The 16,142-nt window shown below is 38.7% G+C and overlaps 1 protein-coding gene across 1 annotated transcript in view; it reads left to right on the forward strand.

Annotated features, from left to right (window-relative positions):
• The window catches only part of SPAG17 (sperm associated antigen 17), a 116,463-nt gene that overhangs the window by 87,099 nt on the left and 13,222 nt on the right, over nucleotides 1-16,142 (forward strand). The window contains exons 32-39 of the mRNA XM_074896797.1: nucleotides 1,525-1,652; nucleotides 3,480-3,610; nucleotides 5,228-5,355; nucleotides 5,740-5,922; nucleotides 8,231-8,344; nucleotides 10,356-10,401; nucleotides 11,975-12,077; nucleotides 12,485-12,538. Coding sequence (XP_074752898.1) covers nucleotides 1,525-1,652; nucleotides 3,480-3,610; nucleotides 5,228-5,355; nucleotides 5,740-5,922; nucleotides 8,231-8,344; nucleotides 10,356-10,401; nucleotides 11,975-12,077; nucleotides 12,485-12,538 — 887 coding nt within the window. The remainder of the gene's footprint in view (nucleotides 1-1,524; nucleotides 1,653-3,479; nucleotides 3,611-5,227; nucleotides 5,356-5,739; nucleotides 5,923-8,230; nucleotides 8,345-10,355; nucleotides 10,402-11,974; nucleotides 12,078-12,484; nucleotides 12,539-16,142) is intronic.

A 16,142-nucleotide genomic window follows, 5' to 3' on the forward strand; every position in this document is an offset into this window, starting at 1 on the left:
CATTTTCCCAGATACCTGTGAAACGGCACTGAGATTCAGCTGGACACGTGTATTATAATACAGTTTTTAACCTGGTTTCCTAGGCTGAAGAAAGTGCTTGTATCGATCTATGCTATCTGTCAGTCTCTCCTTAACAAATTTTGAACTGATTAACAGAGTGGAAGAAATTTTAAAGATATAAAATCGATGCAATTCAAAAGAACTTCTGTAGCACATCCTTCCTTTTCTCAGCTGATACTTTGGAGGCTGAGGAGGCTGTGGGGCAGTTGAAGGTATTGTGGGAACACTAATCACAGGGAATATGGAGAGTGTAGAAAGAAAGGTACAATTAATGTTGGTAGAGATGGCAACTGGGTGCAGGTATAATAGGAATGGTTTTCCCTCTGTCCTAGTCACATCTGAGACTACAGCGAAATGGTCATGGACTGGGTGTGACAGATTCAGTTCATGCGGCCACCCTTTGCATCACTCTGGTTTAAATTATCTTCCAAAGGCATCTGTCCTTAACTGACTATACTAAGAATTAAAGGCATTATTATACCTTGTGTGCATATGTTAATGGCATATAAGTTAATAATCACAAGAAGGAAATAACTGTAGAAATTCACTTAGTATTATCATATTTTTAAAGTGAGTAATGCCTAACAAGGGACCCCTCTATACATATATCCTACATATATCTATAAGCATATACAGGTAAATAGAATAAAATCTGTATCTATATCTAACTATATGTCTTCATATATCAACATGTATATAGATGTGTATATATTTAGACATATATATACACATATATACATATACGTATGTACATATATGTGTACGTATATATACATATGTACATATATATACACCAGCTATATATAGGTAAATATATATAATGCATATATATAATTTATATCTCTTCATATGTCAACGTGTATATAAATGTGTGTATATATGGGGTATATATTAATACATTTACTTACATCTATATATAGATGAATATATACACATACTTGTATGTATATACACATTTATAAATATAGACATGTATATTTATATGTATACCTTTATATAGGTATGTACCATGTAATTATTAACCGACGTATTAGCATATAGACATATATAATTATGTATATATTTGTATATATCTCTGTGTGTAGGTGTATATACATAGATACATATATACCTCACAGAGGTACATCAGTACCTGTCTGAGTATACAGTTACCTGACTTGACCAGTGAGTATTTTTGTGTGAAGTTGCCTGTTGATGCCTGCAGATATATATGCTGAAGAAGGAATGTAAGCATGAATTGCCCCATTTGACAGCTAACACTCCTTGAGCATTCATTAAATATCAGCATGTGATATTAGCATAGTTTTCTTCTTCATTTCTTTTTCCTGTGAATTCTGGGTTGCTTAACCTGAAATATGGTTCTTCTGTCTCTTTCACTGAGCTAGGTCATATTACAGTTCAGCACCAAGTTACTGTTTAAAGGTATCATGTAACTCAAGTCATTTTATGTAATTTCTGGTACAGGTCATGGCTGATGGCAGCACATCTGTGTGTGTTCCTGGCATTAGCTCTGATGACAAGGAAGACAGAAGTTCAGCATCAGTAATCCCAGAAGTTAACATACCTATCACTTATGATGAACATGTTCCCAGGTAAACTGCACTGGATTCATAGGTTTACACTTTATTTCTTCACCACACTGTAGGTACAGGGTTTGTATATTTGTGCTTCCTTTGTGCAGTACTCTGTATTTGTACATTTGACATCATCATCTTGGAGTTCCACTTTCTTGTCATGTCATCACAGTACTTTTTGATTTTTGTCATCAAGAAAGGAATGCAATTTGAAAGCCATTGAGTTTGATCAGTGTGGTGGGCTGCCAAACATCCACCCAGCCGCTCTCTCACTCCCCCTCTTCAATGGCACAAGGTGGGAAAATAAGATGAAAAAGGTCAAGATAAAGACAGAGAGATCACTTTCCAATTACTGTCACATGCAAAACAGATTCAACTTGGGGAAAATTAATTTAATTCATTGCTAATTAAAATAAAGTTGGATGGTGAGAAACAAGGACGAAAACACCTTTCCCTATCCCCTCTTTTTCTCAGACTCAACATCTCTGCCTCATTCCAGACCACTCTACCTCCTCCCCATCCCAGCAGCACAGGGGATGGGAGGTTGTGATCAGTCTGTAGCAGCTCCTCTCTGCTTCTCCTTCCTCCTCACACTTTTACCCTGCTCTATTGTGGGTCCTTCCCATGAGCTGCAGTCCTTTTGGTTAAACCTGCTCCAGCATGGGCTTTCTGTGTGCTGCAGTTCCTTCAGGAAATACCCATCTGCACTGCCATGGTCCTGTCTACAGGCTGCAGGGAAATACCTCCTCTGGCACCAGGAGTACCTCCTCCTTCTCTGACCTTGGTGTCTGCAGGACTGTTTCTCATAGTTTTTCCCTCACTCGTCACTGCCTGTGCAGCATTTTGCTGTTTCGCAGAATCACAGAACCACAGAATCATCTAGGTTGGAAAAGACCTTGAAGATCATCCAGTCCAACCATTAACCTCACACTGACCGTTCCCAACTCCACTAGATCCCTCAGCGCTGGGTCAACCCGACTCTTCAACCCCTCCAGGGATGGGGACTCCCCCCCTGCCCTGGGCAGCCCATTCCAACGCCCAACAACCCCTTCTGCAAAGAAATACTTCCTAAGAGCCACTCTGACCCTGCCCTGGTGCAGCTTGAGGCCATTCCCTCTTGTCCTATGGCTTGTTCCTTGGTTCAAGAGATTCACCCCCATCTCTCTGCACCCTCTTTTCAGGGAGCTGTAGAGGGCAGTGAGGTCTCCCCTCAGCCTCCTCTTCTCCAGACTAAACCCCCCCAGTTCCCTCAGCCGCTCCCCATCAGACCTGTGCTCCAGACCCTGCACCAGCTCCGTTGCCCTTCTCTGGACACGCTCGAGTCATTCAATGGCCTTTTTGGAGTGAGGGGCCCAAAACTGAACCCACTCATCGAGGAGCGGCCTCACCAGTGCCGAGCACAGGGGTCAGATCCCTTCCCTGTCCCTGCTGGCCACGCTATTGCTGACACAAGCCAGGATGCCATTGGCCTTCTTGGCCACCTGGGCACACTGCTGGCTCCTGTTCAACTGGGTGTCAATCACCCACCCCAGGTCCCTCTCTGACTGGCAGCTCTCCAGCCACTCCTCCCCAAGCCTGTAGCACTGCTGGGGGTTGTTGTGGCCCAAGTGCAGAACCTGGCATTTGGCCTTACTGATTTCTTACACATTTTCCCTGAGGTGCCACCATTTTGTCTGCGGGTCTCAGCTGTGTTCTGCAGGGAAACTTGGAGCTGGCTGGGACCATCTTTGTCCAGCAAAGGGCAGCCCCTGGCCTCTCCTCGCAGGGGCCGCCCTGCAGATCCCCACTGCCAACACCTTGCCTCCTGTGCCCAATACAATCCAATGTGTGTGACTGGCTGTGTAGGTTCTTCGTCGTCTACGCAGATGGTTCTGGAACTGAGCTCCTGCGGAGCAGGGATGTACACAAGTATCTTGCTGAAGTCTCTGGTGATCCTGCTGCTGCTGTCTTGCAGGATCCTGTACAAGAATGTCCAGGTAGGAAAATTTTATTTCTTTTCTGTCAACTAATAACAGAAATAATTACAAAGGTGAAGTCAGACATTTTAAAACTCTTATTTGGATGGGAAATTTGAAAATGTTTTTCCATACGAAGAGAGGTGCCCACATTTCTGACAGTGAAGCAGGGGGAGGAAGGAGCTTGTGGAAAACTCTGGGAAGCAGAGAATTAACTGAATGACGCTGCGAAGGGATAAGTGAACAAACAACTGGCATGTCTTAATCTGCTCTCAGACATGCAAACAAAAGTGATTACCATATGCATAGATTCTCTGTGTATTTACCATCGAAACCATTGAATGTGTCCAGTCTTCATTAATCCTCTAGCTCTATTTATCAGAAAAGACAATGATACTCTGATGTTGACTCTCAGGCTGTCTGTTGGAAATGATACGGTTACTAAGAATCTGGAAAAATATGACTGAAATGGGGGATGCTGGTAGTGCCTGACACCAACCACCTCACAGTAGCAATCCAAGAAGTTACATCCTGAAATACTGGTTATCATTGTCAAGTTAGTTGGAGTTACTGTGTTGCTATAAAATACATTGTGGCCTAAGAAAACAAATACATCTTTAAAAAGGCAGAAACATATGGGTATCCTGATGTGTGATAAGGATAGTTTGTTTCAAGCTGTAAAGTACTAAGACATTCTTATCAAAGATGGAGAACAGCTATCCTACCTACTACTCTTACTAGGTTTTGCACATTTTTAAAGGCTACTTCTATGCACAATAATGACTGGTTCCCCATTGTATAAACTGAATGAAATAATTTTTTGCTATGGTAAAAGGAAAAGAGAAAAAGCTCTGAGGGAGACAGAAACATGGGGAAGGTGGAAAGATCAGGAAGGTGGAGAAGATACATACCCGCTGAAAATCCCAGTCAAGAAAACTTGCTCACAACCAGCAGTCATTTATAATAGTAGCACGTCTGCTTTTCCAGACTTCATACTCTACTTTTCTTAATGCTGGCTCTATTTGCCTTGTCACTAAAGCTCAAAAAATTTGTGTTATTGTGACAAAGTACCTCACTAGTCATACCCATTTTGAAGGCCACCTATGGGGTACATAGCAGTAGATTAAGTAGATTTGAGGGTTGGAAAAAAATATTTTGAAGAACATTAAAATTAATTAGAACGATAGAAAGAGATAATAAATCATCTCTAATGGAATCCAATCAGTGATCAGATTGTGAAGAATTGTGTGTATTCTGTATGTGAAGTACTTCTGAGATTAGTATTCAATAAACATGGGTCAATGGTCTGTTCTTCCTTGTTTAGGATACTCCACACACTATACAACTGAGCCATTGCCCAAGACTCAAAGCAAGTAGTTAAACATGGTCTGAGTAATCTGAACCTCTCCAACTATTCTATAATCACCTCAGTGATCCAAGCACATCCATCTATTCTGTAATCACCTTAGTGATCCCGTATTATCTGTAGCCATGAGTATTGCATTTTCACATGGTGATTTACCACTTGATAATAAGGGGTTTTATACTTAGGTAAGTATATTTTTATCTGGAGGTTTGAGACACTTGTCCATCATTTTTGAATTTGAACTGATTCTTAGCAAAATGTGTCTGAACCAGGTGTTTTAAGTATTACTATCCTCCGCCCTTTGGCTGAAGCCTCCCCCTGGGTAATGAAGAAAGAACCAGAAAGTATTGTTCCTCCAAATCTTCAGTCAAGGACCCGAGACACATTTTCTCCTCCCGAGGTATAATTGTTTCAGAACTGTCTTTTGATGCTTATGCAATAGATATTTGTCATGGGGAGGGAAATGCATTTCTAAACAACGTGACATTGTCCAGTTCTTAAGCAGGTAGAGCAAGGGATAGGGGATGAAAAATGTAGTCACCTTGGTTGTCTTCTACTCTTTGTAGGGTGATATAGCAATTTTAGGGGGAGTTCATCTTGCCAGATGGATAAGTTTTAGAATAGGTAATTTGTGCCCAAGAATCTACTGACTTTATAGCACCACAGATCTAGACAATAAGGACAGTATGTGCTTTTCAGCTGAGACACATGTTGCTGATATCTGCATTTAGTCACTTAAATAAGTAGATTCTTCCTCTTTTTGCTTGTTCTTGTCTATGTTCAGAGAAAGACGACAGGTCCCTCAGTCAGAACATGGACTTGGAGGGGTCTCTGCATTGGATCCAAAGAGCAGACGTGCTTGCCAGCACCTGTGCGAAAATGTCCTAATAAACTCCAAATCCGTCAGCTATTCCAGTATGAGCCACTCAGTGATGAACTAAGAGAAAAGCTGCAGCTTTCCCTTAAGGTAATACAATAACATTTATTCATTCTTTCAGTGAGCAACAGAGAATAGACAAATTAGGTGACATGAAATTGCAGCACATGCCTGAGACAAAATTTCTGCTACTTTGAAGAACAATCAGCATTTCATATGTAGATGGGTGCTCTGAGAAAAGTGTATTTTTGAAGCAGCTCAACTGTATTCATTTATATCTTGTGGAACCTACTTTTCTGTGCAAATATGTGGGATCCAGAACTAACAAGTAGTTTGCTTTCTGTCAGTATTGATATATTACTTTGCGTAGGGTTTGTTTTCCTTTACAAAGCCTTAAAAACTTAAATGTATAAAGTTGTACAAGAATTGCTAACCCACCATAATTCTACAGTTAACTTGGTGATAGGGTTACTGAGACACACTCTGGTTTTGGTTATGTATTTGTTTTCATAAATCAGTACAGAACATTTCCAGGTTCAAGTCTGAGTTCTAAACTCTATCAATGTCTAACAAATAGCTCTGTAGCCTTCTAACAGTGTGTGCCCATCCCTCATGAGTAAGTGGTTCATAACAAGGTGCAAGCTACACCTCATGTGCAAGTGTCCTGAGATGGAAACTGAAAGTTCTGCAGTTGATCCTTGTCAGCATCTTCATAGTTCTCAGCTTTGGTAGAAAACTTCGATTTATTTAATTCACATTATGAAGATGCTCTTGGAAGATATTTTAGAGTTAAAAACTCATTCTTACTTATCAAATAGAAAATAACAAAATACATGTGTTCTATAATTTATTCATTTAACATATACTGATAGCATCATTGCAGACTAAATTTGAAAGTTAACAGCATGTGAAATTTTTGAAGGTAGTAGCATGTTGTAGCCAGTCAGGGTTGGGTTTTTTTTGCATTACATTTCAAAGAAGACATGCTTACAATAAAAAAACATTGACAGCTGTTCAGCTGTGGGATGTTTGGGATGTGCTAGTCTATTAGAATTAATTTTTACCCTTTTACAGTCTATAAATATATAAAAATTATTCTTTAATGTGCATACTGGTCTTTCAAAGGCAACACTGTAAAAAAAATTCCACACCAAAATCCCAAGGTAAGTCTATTAACCAGATATGTTGTTAGAGAAAGAAGAATGCTGTTTGTTACATTGGGAAGGAAGAATTGTAATTATTGTCACTGAGAAAAATTTGTAATCATTGTGTTAATGTGCAATGGAAATATCCTCATTGCTCATATATCAGTATTAATCAATGGATTTTTCCAAAAAGAGATATCTTCAATCTTTAGTCAAATATACACTTTGTCAAAATTAAATCAGGATCTAAAGAAAAAGGTATTCTTGCTTTCTCCATCTCCTTTAAGATTTAAGAGCTATAAAGGAATGAAGAACTGGAACTGGAAACAGATTGCTTCTGCAAACCTTGTCTATTCACTAAGCTTGATACTGCATATAGCTTTCTAGCAGAGTTGTGTGTTAGGACAACCTTCTGTAAGAACCCTTTTTTTCCATCCAACTGATCTTCTAAAGCATAAAGAAGTCTGGGAAAATAAAAGCACTTAGTGTGATTCTGACAAAGTAAACACTTGTCTAAAAGCAGAGCTTCCAATTTTTTTCTGAATGTAATTTTTCAATTATGATGTTGTAAATTTCCTTTTCCCTAATAGGAGATCAAACAGGAGGGAGATATAGATCACAAACAATCCTGGAACACCTTTTATTCATAAACTGATCTTAATAATATAATTGATTATTATTAATAGCAGCTATTTACTCAACACATTCCTTTATTCACTCACATGGTTTACTCAGACACTTGCACGCTCACTCATAGTTGCCTGGCTGGTGCAGGGAGGCCAAATCTACCTGCCTTGGAAGCAGGGGGTCACACTGATGGGCCAGGGGCACCTAGACAGCTGGTGGATGTGGTCCAAGTCACACGGTTCATTGTGGAATCTAGTGTGTGCTAGTGGCTTGCTAGAGATTCAAGAGACTCTTGATGTCCTTAGCATATTAGTTTTTGCAGATTCAACAGTGTTGTTAGTCTTCAGAGTTGATTAGTCCTTGGTCAGCTTTCACCTGATACCTACTCAGCATGTACCCCTCTCTTTGATGCGTTGGATTTTCTAAAAACTATTTCTCTATGCAAACCTTTAGATATCTATATAACCCATTCACACAAATTCACAGAAAGGGCCTTTATGACATTGAGAGGAAGCATATACGTCCATTACTTCTACAAACTCTTTTCTCTGTATATGTTACCCCTAAGTCTGCCTCTGGAAAGAAAACATCTGCATCTTTCTTGTTCTTTCTCATTATTCTACCAGGAATATATAGACAATATTTTAAAGCAGGAAAATGAGCTGGAAGAGATGAATGTAAAAGAACCAAGAACAGAAGAGGAAAAGCAGAATGCTGCAAGTCTGCTTGAACTGCTTACGGTGAGAAAAATACAATTTTTAACTACTTTTTCAAATAAAACCATAGTATTGCACTGGAAGTGTCAGCCTTAAAACACATCATTATCCATTAATAAAACAGCAAAACATCCATTAGGATGAGAATGTTTCCAGTCTGTTGTCATTGCAGCTGAAAGATTTGTATCTCAACCACAGCCTCTTCCATAGTGAGAGTTTAAACCCTGCTTTTGGGATAATCCCAAAACAGTCTGGAGGAATATTGTTGTTACTGCTGAGCAGCATTTTTTATTTTTTGTAAAATGTACTCTGTTAATTTGCACAGATAATTAGAGCATGAAAAGAAAAGGGAGCAGAATAGGTAGTGGAAAAGGTGGGTAAATAGGGGAAGAGGGACTTGGGGTAGCAGTCCGGAAGCAGTGAGGTTAGCAGAAGATGAGTGGTAAAAAAAAGTAGTAAAGTTCGAGCAGCAGAAGTGGGTGGAATAAATTAGGATGAATGAGAGAAAGACTACTTACATCTTATGTAAAGAGTGATCAGTTTTCTCTATTTCAGTTCTTTAACTTGTTTCCTACAGCTTTCTTTAAATTGGGTACCTTGCATGATGCGAATTCACACACTAGATTTTTAGTAGTTATTAAACACTGTTTTCTTTTTAGTCTCATTTAGGAAATACTTTTATTTCCATTTAATCAAATAACATGCAGATAGTAAATTGAAACATACGGAACTAAAAAGATCTGGCATTTGAGAAATAAAATCTAAACATGTTAGCTTAAATATTCACTCCCGGATGATCTATCAAGCTTTCGAAAGTGAATGTATTCTAGGAAACAAACATCATCCTAGCTTCAGATTCTAAATTTTAAACCTTGTCGCAACTTGCAAAACATTAAGAATGAGATCTTTCCAGTTTTAAATGTCGTTAATTTCCTTTTCCTAGCTTTCTGGGTAGATCTATAACTTTACTTTTTTTTTTTTTTTCTCCTGTACAAGCTTAATAAAACCCCATGTAATTCTAGAATTTGTCTCTGAACTTTTTAGCCAAGTTGGCATTTTCATTTGCTGAAACTAAGGCCTAATTTTTGATATTACAAGCTTTCATATATATATTTTTGCTCGGTACTTTCTAGTGACATACAAGTCTAAAAAGAGACTAAATATCTAGAAAAAAAAAAATCAACAAAAAACAAACAAACAAAAAAATGGAAGGAACTCAAACTTTTCTGGAAAGAGGAACATAGAGAAGTGATCTATCCATAACTCCATCTGCCTCTATCCTCTAGGCAGGTACTTATTTGCTCTGATGAGATCCAGGTGCTGAATCTCACATGCTGCTCAGTTCAAATGAACTTGTCTAGTGACTAATTATTGTTGATTGTACCATCTACCATGAGCACATTTCCAGATTTCACATTGGACAACTCTTTCCTGAGCAGTAGAGTCTCACTGTGGATCTGCTGTGACTCAGGAATTGGTGTCACACTCCTCTCAAGTCTCCACCGTTCCCCAGCTCTGTTACAACCTAGACTGCCTGGTCACAGGAACTCTGGTTTACAGGTAACTGCTTCAGGGACAGCATGAGAATAAAAGAAACAGCTTAGTTTAGAGTCTCTTACCCCTCAGACACTTTACTGTAAACCAACCACAAGAGAGCTCCTACAAATTTCTGAATATTTGACTTCTTGCTGTGACCATGAGTTTTAGATCTGGTTCAAATCTTTTGCGGAAGGATTTGAGTTTGATTATGAATTGGCTTAGCTGATTTAGTAAGCAGCAACCATATAAAATAAAAAGCCATCTGTGAAGTAGGTCATCAAGAAGGAAACTAATACCTGTTTAGACCAGCGAAATCGTACTTCATTTCATTTTTTCCCAGCTCATGTTTTCTAACACAGTGAAATACCTCCATTCTTGTAGTCACATTTTCAGGCAACAAGATAACACTTGTTTAGGATGGGAACCCTTTGAACGAGATGCTGTTTGTGTGAGGTCTGTTTCTCATGTGATCACAGTTATTCCTTCTTCATTGCAGTCCTTCCCTAACTGGGAGAAGTCAACTGAAAATCTCAGTGACAGAGGTAATAAAAATTGAGTATCTGTCTTCTAAAATTGTAAAATATCATAGTAAGTTTTAAAGTACTGCAGTATTATTTTTAAAGAGGGAACATAAAGGTGAATTCATCTATGTGCTATCTATGAGCTTCTGTATGATCTTCACAGGTGATTAGACATTGTTAGTATCAATGGTTCAGTACCTCTGAAAACCAATTCCAGTGTTTAGGCACGTGTATTTGGGATTTTGACACACATTTCCACATGCATTGAGTTTTCTTAGGTATAAGAAATATGACAAGTATCAACTTCCGTACAAGTTTTTTCAAAGCAACTAGATAAACCCTGGTTATTTATTACACTTGAAAATCTGATCTCAAACAATCATGTGTTTTGCTTACGTTAACCTTGCCTAAGGGAAAAGATGGAATGGAGTATTAGCTTTCCCTTATAAATTTATGTCAAAGTTTTTATAAGATATTTGTTAACATTTATTAGTGTTTTCAATATGTACAAAAAAATTAAGATGTTTGTTTCTTTTAAAAATCCATAAGCCTTTTCCAGAAGAAAAATTTCATAGTATTCAATCCCCTAGTGATGCTAGCCTTTTAGTGTTATTTTTCTGCCCTTCCTGCCTTGTCAAGAGTATTTCTACTGTTAAAAAAAGCATATTGTGCAAAATAAATAGAAACTGTTGCAAGAAATGCTTGCTACACAGTTTTCTGATTTAAGTGGAGGTGCAATTTTAACATAACATTAATGAAGAAGATAGTGGGAAAGAAAAAAGTGGGAAGGTAAAAACAGAAAAAGCAGAAAAATAAAAGTATATTTTATAGTGAAAAAGCTGACCAAAAAACCAAAATTTTAAGTTTGCAATTACATAATTCTTGAAACACTAGGAGATATTGCCATAGTCAAATATCTCTCAAATACTCAAGTTTTGCAAAATAAATTTGTTTTCTTTGGACCCACAGTTTAGGTTCAAGGCATGAACAACACATTTTATAAAAGATGTCAGAGAACAAGAAAACACTTCATTAAAGCCCCAGAGCTGGTCACAATCTTAAATATGGAAAGATTGGCTTTTCTCCATTATACATATTGAAGTAGTAGTTCCTTCCATGAGAATGTTGATTATGGCTGCTTCACAGCCACAATTAAGCACAACTTAAGTAAGCTGAAAGTAATAAAAGTCCCTGAAAGCCCACATTATTTTCTTCAGCTGGAGATAGAGACCTGGAACACTGTTCTGTAGTCAGAAAGTGTCTGAACATCAGCAACTTTTCCTCTTCACAGGTATTTGATTTGTATCTTGAAAGAACAAAAAGATATTTCAAGAAATACAGGTGGGGATATGAACTCAATCTGCTTCTTGTGCTTTCTACATTGAACTGAATTAATTTCCTATATGTTAACATTCTGAACTTGACTTTGGAATGAAGTTATTCTGCCTTTTCTCTCACAGTAATAAAGAATGATAGGTTTTCATCAAGTGACAAAAAAGATGCATTAAAAATATATCCTTTTATGGTTTTTATTCATAACACTCAGCAGTGCTTAGTAGAACATACACATTCATTAATACTCTTTACCTTGCAGCTCACGTAACTGAGCTGTATGAACAGGCAGTGGCTTCTCAGCACCAGTATCACACAGAGAAGACAATCACTGTGCAAAGAGAGGACCAACAGCAGAGGTTCAGGTAGGACAGACTAGTGAGAACTGATGCAAATGTAAATAACACGAGATGGAACCAAGCACACAGGCAAGGCAGTGTGCTTTAGTGACTGTCATTAAGGACCAGGACCTAGATCTCTGATACATATCACATTTTACTAGCTTTTCCTATGATTATTTTGTCCCTCTGTGCCTCTCTTTCCTTATCTGAAAGGTACTTTAAAGTTTGTTGGAAAAGGATTTTGAGGGTTTGTTTGATTGAATAATATAATAAAAACGCAGATATGAGCAAACAATTTTGTGCAAACATAACATACTCTCATAAAGAGCATTTGCTTTCCAGCATTACAAAAATATTTATTTACAAGATACTTATAGAACATAATGCTAGTTTTCTCATTTTCACTACATTTTTCTTTCCTGTTTATTCAGCCCAGAAGGAGTAACACCAGTGTCTAAGTGGCAGAGCAGACTAGAAGAGCACAGGTAATAGTATTAGTAGGACAGAAAATTATTTATGAGCCTACTTAAGTCTGCTTTTGGAAAGACTGTTACTGATTTCACCAGGTCGTGGGTAATGGTCCAGTGGTTTGCTAGCAAATAATGGGGTGTTCTCTGCAACAGAAAAGCTGAATGGATGGCTTGAGTGTCATTTTTTTCAAAACCTAGCAGTGCTACTGTTAACATGCTATTCAAAACAAGGCTGAAGCCTGAAGCTCTGTATTCTGTTTTCTGGTTCTGCCACCAGTGTGGAAAATAATTTATATTTTCAAATGCTGATGCTTTAGTTTAAGATTCAGGTATTCCACAAATCCCAGCTGATTTTCCAAATAGAACCCCAGACACATATCTATCACATCTATCAGCTTCAAAGCATCTCAAGGCAAAACTGTCCCAGCTCTCTCAGCCTCTCCTCATATGAAATATCCTCCAAGCCCTAAATCTTGTGGCCCTTCTGTGTATCAGAGGGCTCAGAAACAGACACAGTACTCCACATGTAGTTTCACCAGTGCTGAGCAGAAGGGAAAAATTCACATCCCTGGACCTCTTGAGATCATTCCTCCCCACGCAGCCCAGGATTCTGATGGTGGTATTTTCCACAAGGCCACACTGTTGATTCATGTTCAATGTGGTGTCCAGCAGCACTCCCAGGTCCTTCTCCACAGAGCTGCTTTACACTGGTGGGCAGGGTGGCTTAAGTTCCCCATGAGGACCAGGTATTATGAACCTCATTGCCCTCTACAACTACCTAAAAGGAGGTTGCAGAGAGCTGGGGATGAGGTTCTTGTCCTATCACTTGTTACTTGGTTCAAGAGGGAATGGCCTCAAGCTGCACCAGGGCAGGGTCAGAGTGGCTCTTAGGAAGTATTTCTTTGCAGAAGGGGTTGTTGGGCGTTGGAATGGGCTGCCCAGGGCAGGGGGGGAGTCCCCATCCCTGGAGGGGTTGAAGAGTCGGGTTGATCCAGTGCTGAGGGATCTGGTGGAGTTGGGAACTGTCAGTGTGAGGTTAATGGTTGGACTGGAGGACCTTCAAGGTCTTTTTCAACCAAGATGATTCTGCGTTTCTGTGAACATGAGGCTTCTTCCAGTTGTCTGAAGAAAGCCACACCTACTACTTCTTCCTGATCAGCTGTTCTGTAGCAGAGAGACACTCACAACAACGTCATCCATGTTGGTCTGCCCGCTAATCCTAACCTCTCAGCTGGCTCATCACCCATCCCCAGGCAGAGTTCCACACTTCCCAGCTGCACTCTTAAGCACAGGCCAAGTTCCCCTCCTTACCTTCTTGGCCTGCCCTTCTAAAGAGCTTGTACCTATCCACACACACTCCATTCGTGTGAGCTATCCATCCACTTCTCTGGGATAGCAGGAAGGTCATCACCCCATAGAGTGCACACAGACTTAGAATTCTTCCTGTTTGTTACCTGTGCTGCACAAAGTAGCATACATTTCAGAGAGGAACCAAGCCCTGCTGATTGCCCAAAAAAGGTCTGAAAGCTTTCCCCACAGTGCCATCCCATACACATTTCCTTATTTACATGCATATGCTTGGTGTGACCCCACTTCAGCCCTGTTTAGTTGATTGTGAAGTCCCTTCTGTTCACATCACCCCAGGCCCTTTGCTTGCCTACCACATCCACTGCCTCCTCACTTGATTGTTGAGGCTTCTCTCCCTCCCCACCTCATTGTGGAGCACACTATAAAGGGCAGGATACAGTCATGGTTTACAACTTGGAAACGCAGCTGCATTTCTAAGTACATTTTAAGAGGTAAAACGTGTGGACAGTAGGTAAACTCATCTTTAAGAAGAACTTTAAGATTAGGGTCATCTTAAAAATCAATGCTGCACTAAAGCAAGGCCTGTTTTGCCACATTTGAATGTTCTACGTTTGGAATTACCTGTATCTCAGTTTCCTGTTTGTAAAGTATTTCTCATGGGAGTTCTGAGGCAGGTGCTATATTCTTCAGATCAGAAGTGCTTTTACAGGAGGAAATGTGTGTGCATGTGTGTATGTATATAAATGTAAAAATCTTTGTAACACTGAAAGTTGTATTTAAGGCTGAACTTCAATTTTAATTCTTAATCCCCTTGATTTCACTGGCCCCAAATTTGTAAAAAACTGCGCTTTATCTCCTGCTGATAAATGGTGAAGCTCTTTGATGAGATCAAGAAAAAAATCTATATAGATGCTTGAAACAGCATATATTGCTAAAATTCTATTGCTGAAAATGTACATTTCATAATCAGATGAATTTTCATGAGATTTTCTGATCAGGTATAAATCAAAAGTCACTGGATTTCAGTCTGCAGATATGGTAATTCACAAAAGCATTTGAAAAAAATAGGAGTGATCTCAAAGCCTCTATTAACTGAAAGAAAAATACTATTTTGGGAAAGGAAATTTACAGACTTTTATTCTGTGGAGAAACATAATTATATTGCTGCATTATACATTTCTTTAGTACCACACAAAAACTTCTAATTTAAGCACTGTGCATTAAAACCTTTATCATTTTCAGTTCTAGAGGAAAGGGCATTGTGAACCTGATAAAATGTCAAATTCCGCAGTGTAATCGGGCAGGACTGCTTAAGTTTGAAGAATTAAAAATATGTATTTCATTTATGTTGAAATAGAAAACCTGAAACATGAGCTAGGATTAATATGGAGAAAGTTATCAGTAATATACCTTCATTCACAATGGAATTAAAATAATTATAGTGACAGCTATGTAGGTCATTCACTATTTCTTACATTAAACAGAATAACTTGAAATGGTGGTGAGCTAATATTATGATCAGAAACTTGTTTGTTCTTTCTTATTTTTGTGAAAGGTTAAATAGAAATTGAAAACTAAGTTCTTTTCTGTGCTGCTTCTTACTTGATTTCTGACTTGCCTAAGATTAAAAAAACTTACAATTTCAGATTTGTATTTCAATATAGCATTTTACACTGGTTTGCATACTATTTAAAGAATGACTTTAAATACATATATCTGAGTAGCCAGCACCCAAGAACATTGTGTAATTCTGGCTCTAAAGCCGGTGTCAAAACTCTCAGTATGATTAAGAATGATAATTTCAGAGCTGATCTTAAGCCCTGCAAGTCAGTGTAACTATAGTAGTGCAAAACTGGACTAAATCAAGCTGAAAATATCACTGGTCTTTACTCTGGTGAATCTTACCTTCAGAAGTTTGAACAGCTTTTTCTGTATCCATCAAGTTTTTCTGCGATAAAATAAAGAAATTAGATTAGTTTTGTATTACAAATTTTATCAGTGCGTCTGAAGTACCAGTTCTCAGATTAAATGTTTGTTGGAAGGTTGGAAAGAAGCTATTGGCAGTCTCAGACATATTCCACGAGATTTAGAGAACTGGAGGAGCTCTTCCTAGTAGCCAACCCACTGTCCATATGCATTTTGGCCAGCCCCTCCATAAATCATATCCTCCATATCTGAGGAGGACACTGTCTGTGTGTGCCGGACCAGCCTGTTCTTGATCTATCACTGAGAAAATTGCCAATTACAAGAATATCGCTTGATGTGATTAACCAGGGGAGAAAATACCACTTGCCTTTATTAATTCCATTCC

Source organism: Athene noctua, chromosome 1 (genome assembly GCF_965140245.1).
Source record: "Athene noctua chromosome 1, bAthNoc1.hap1.1, whole genome shotgun sequence".
Lineage (NCBI taxonomy): Eukaryota > Metazoa > Chordata > Aves > Strigiformes > Strigidae > Athene > Athene noctua.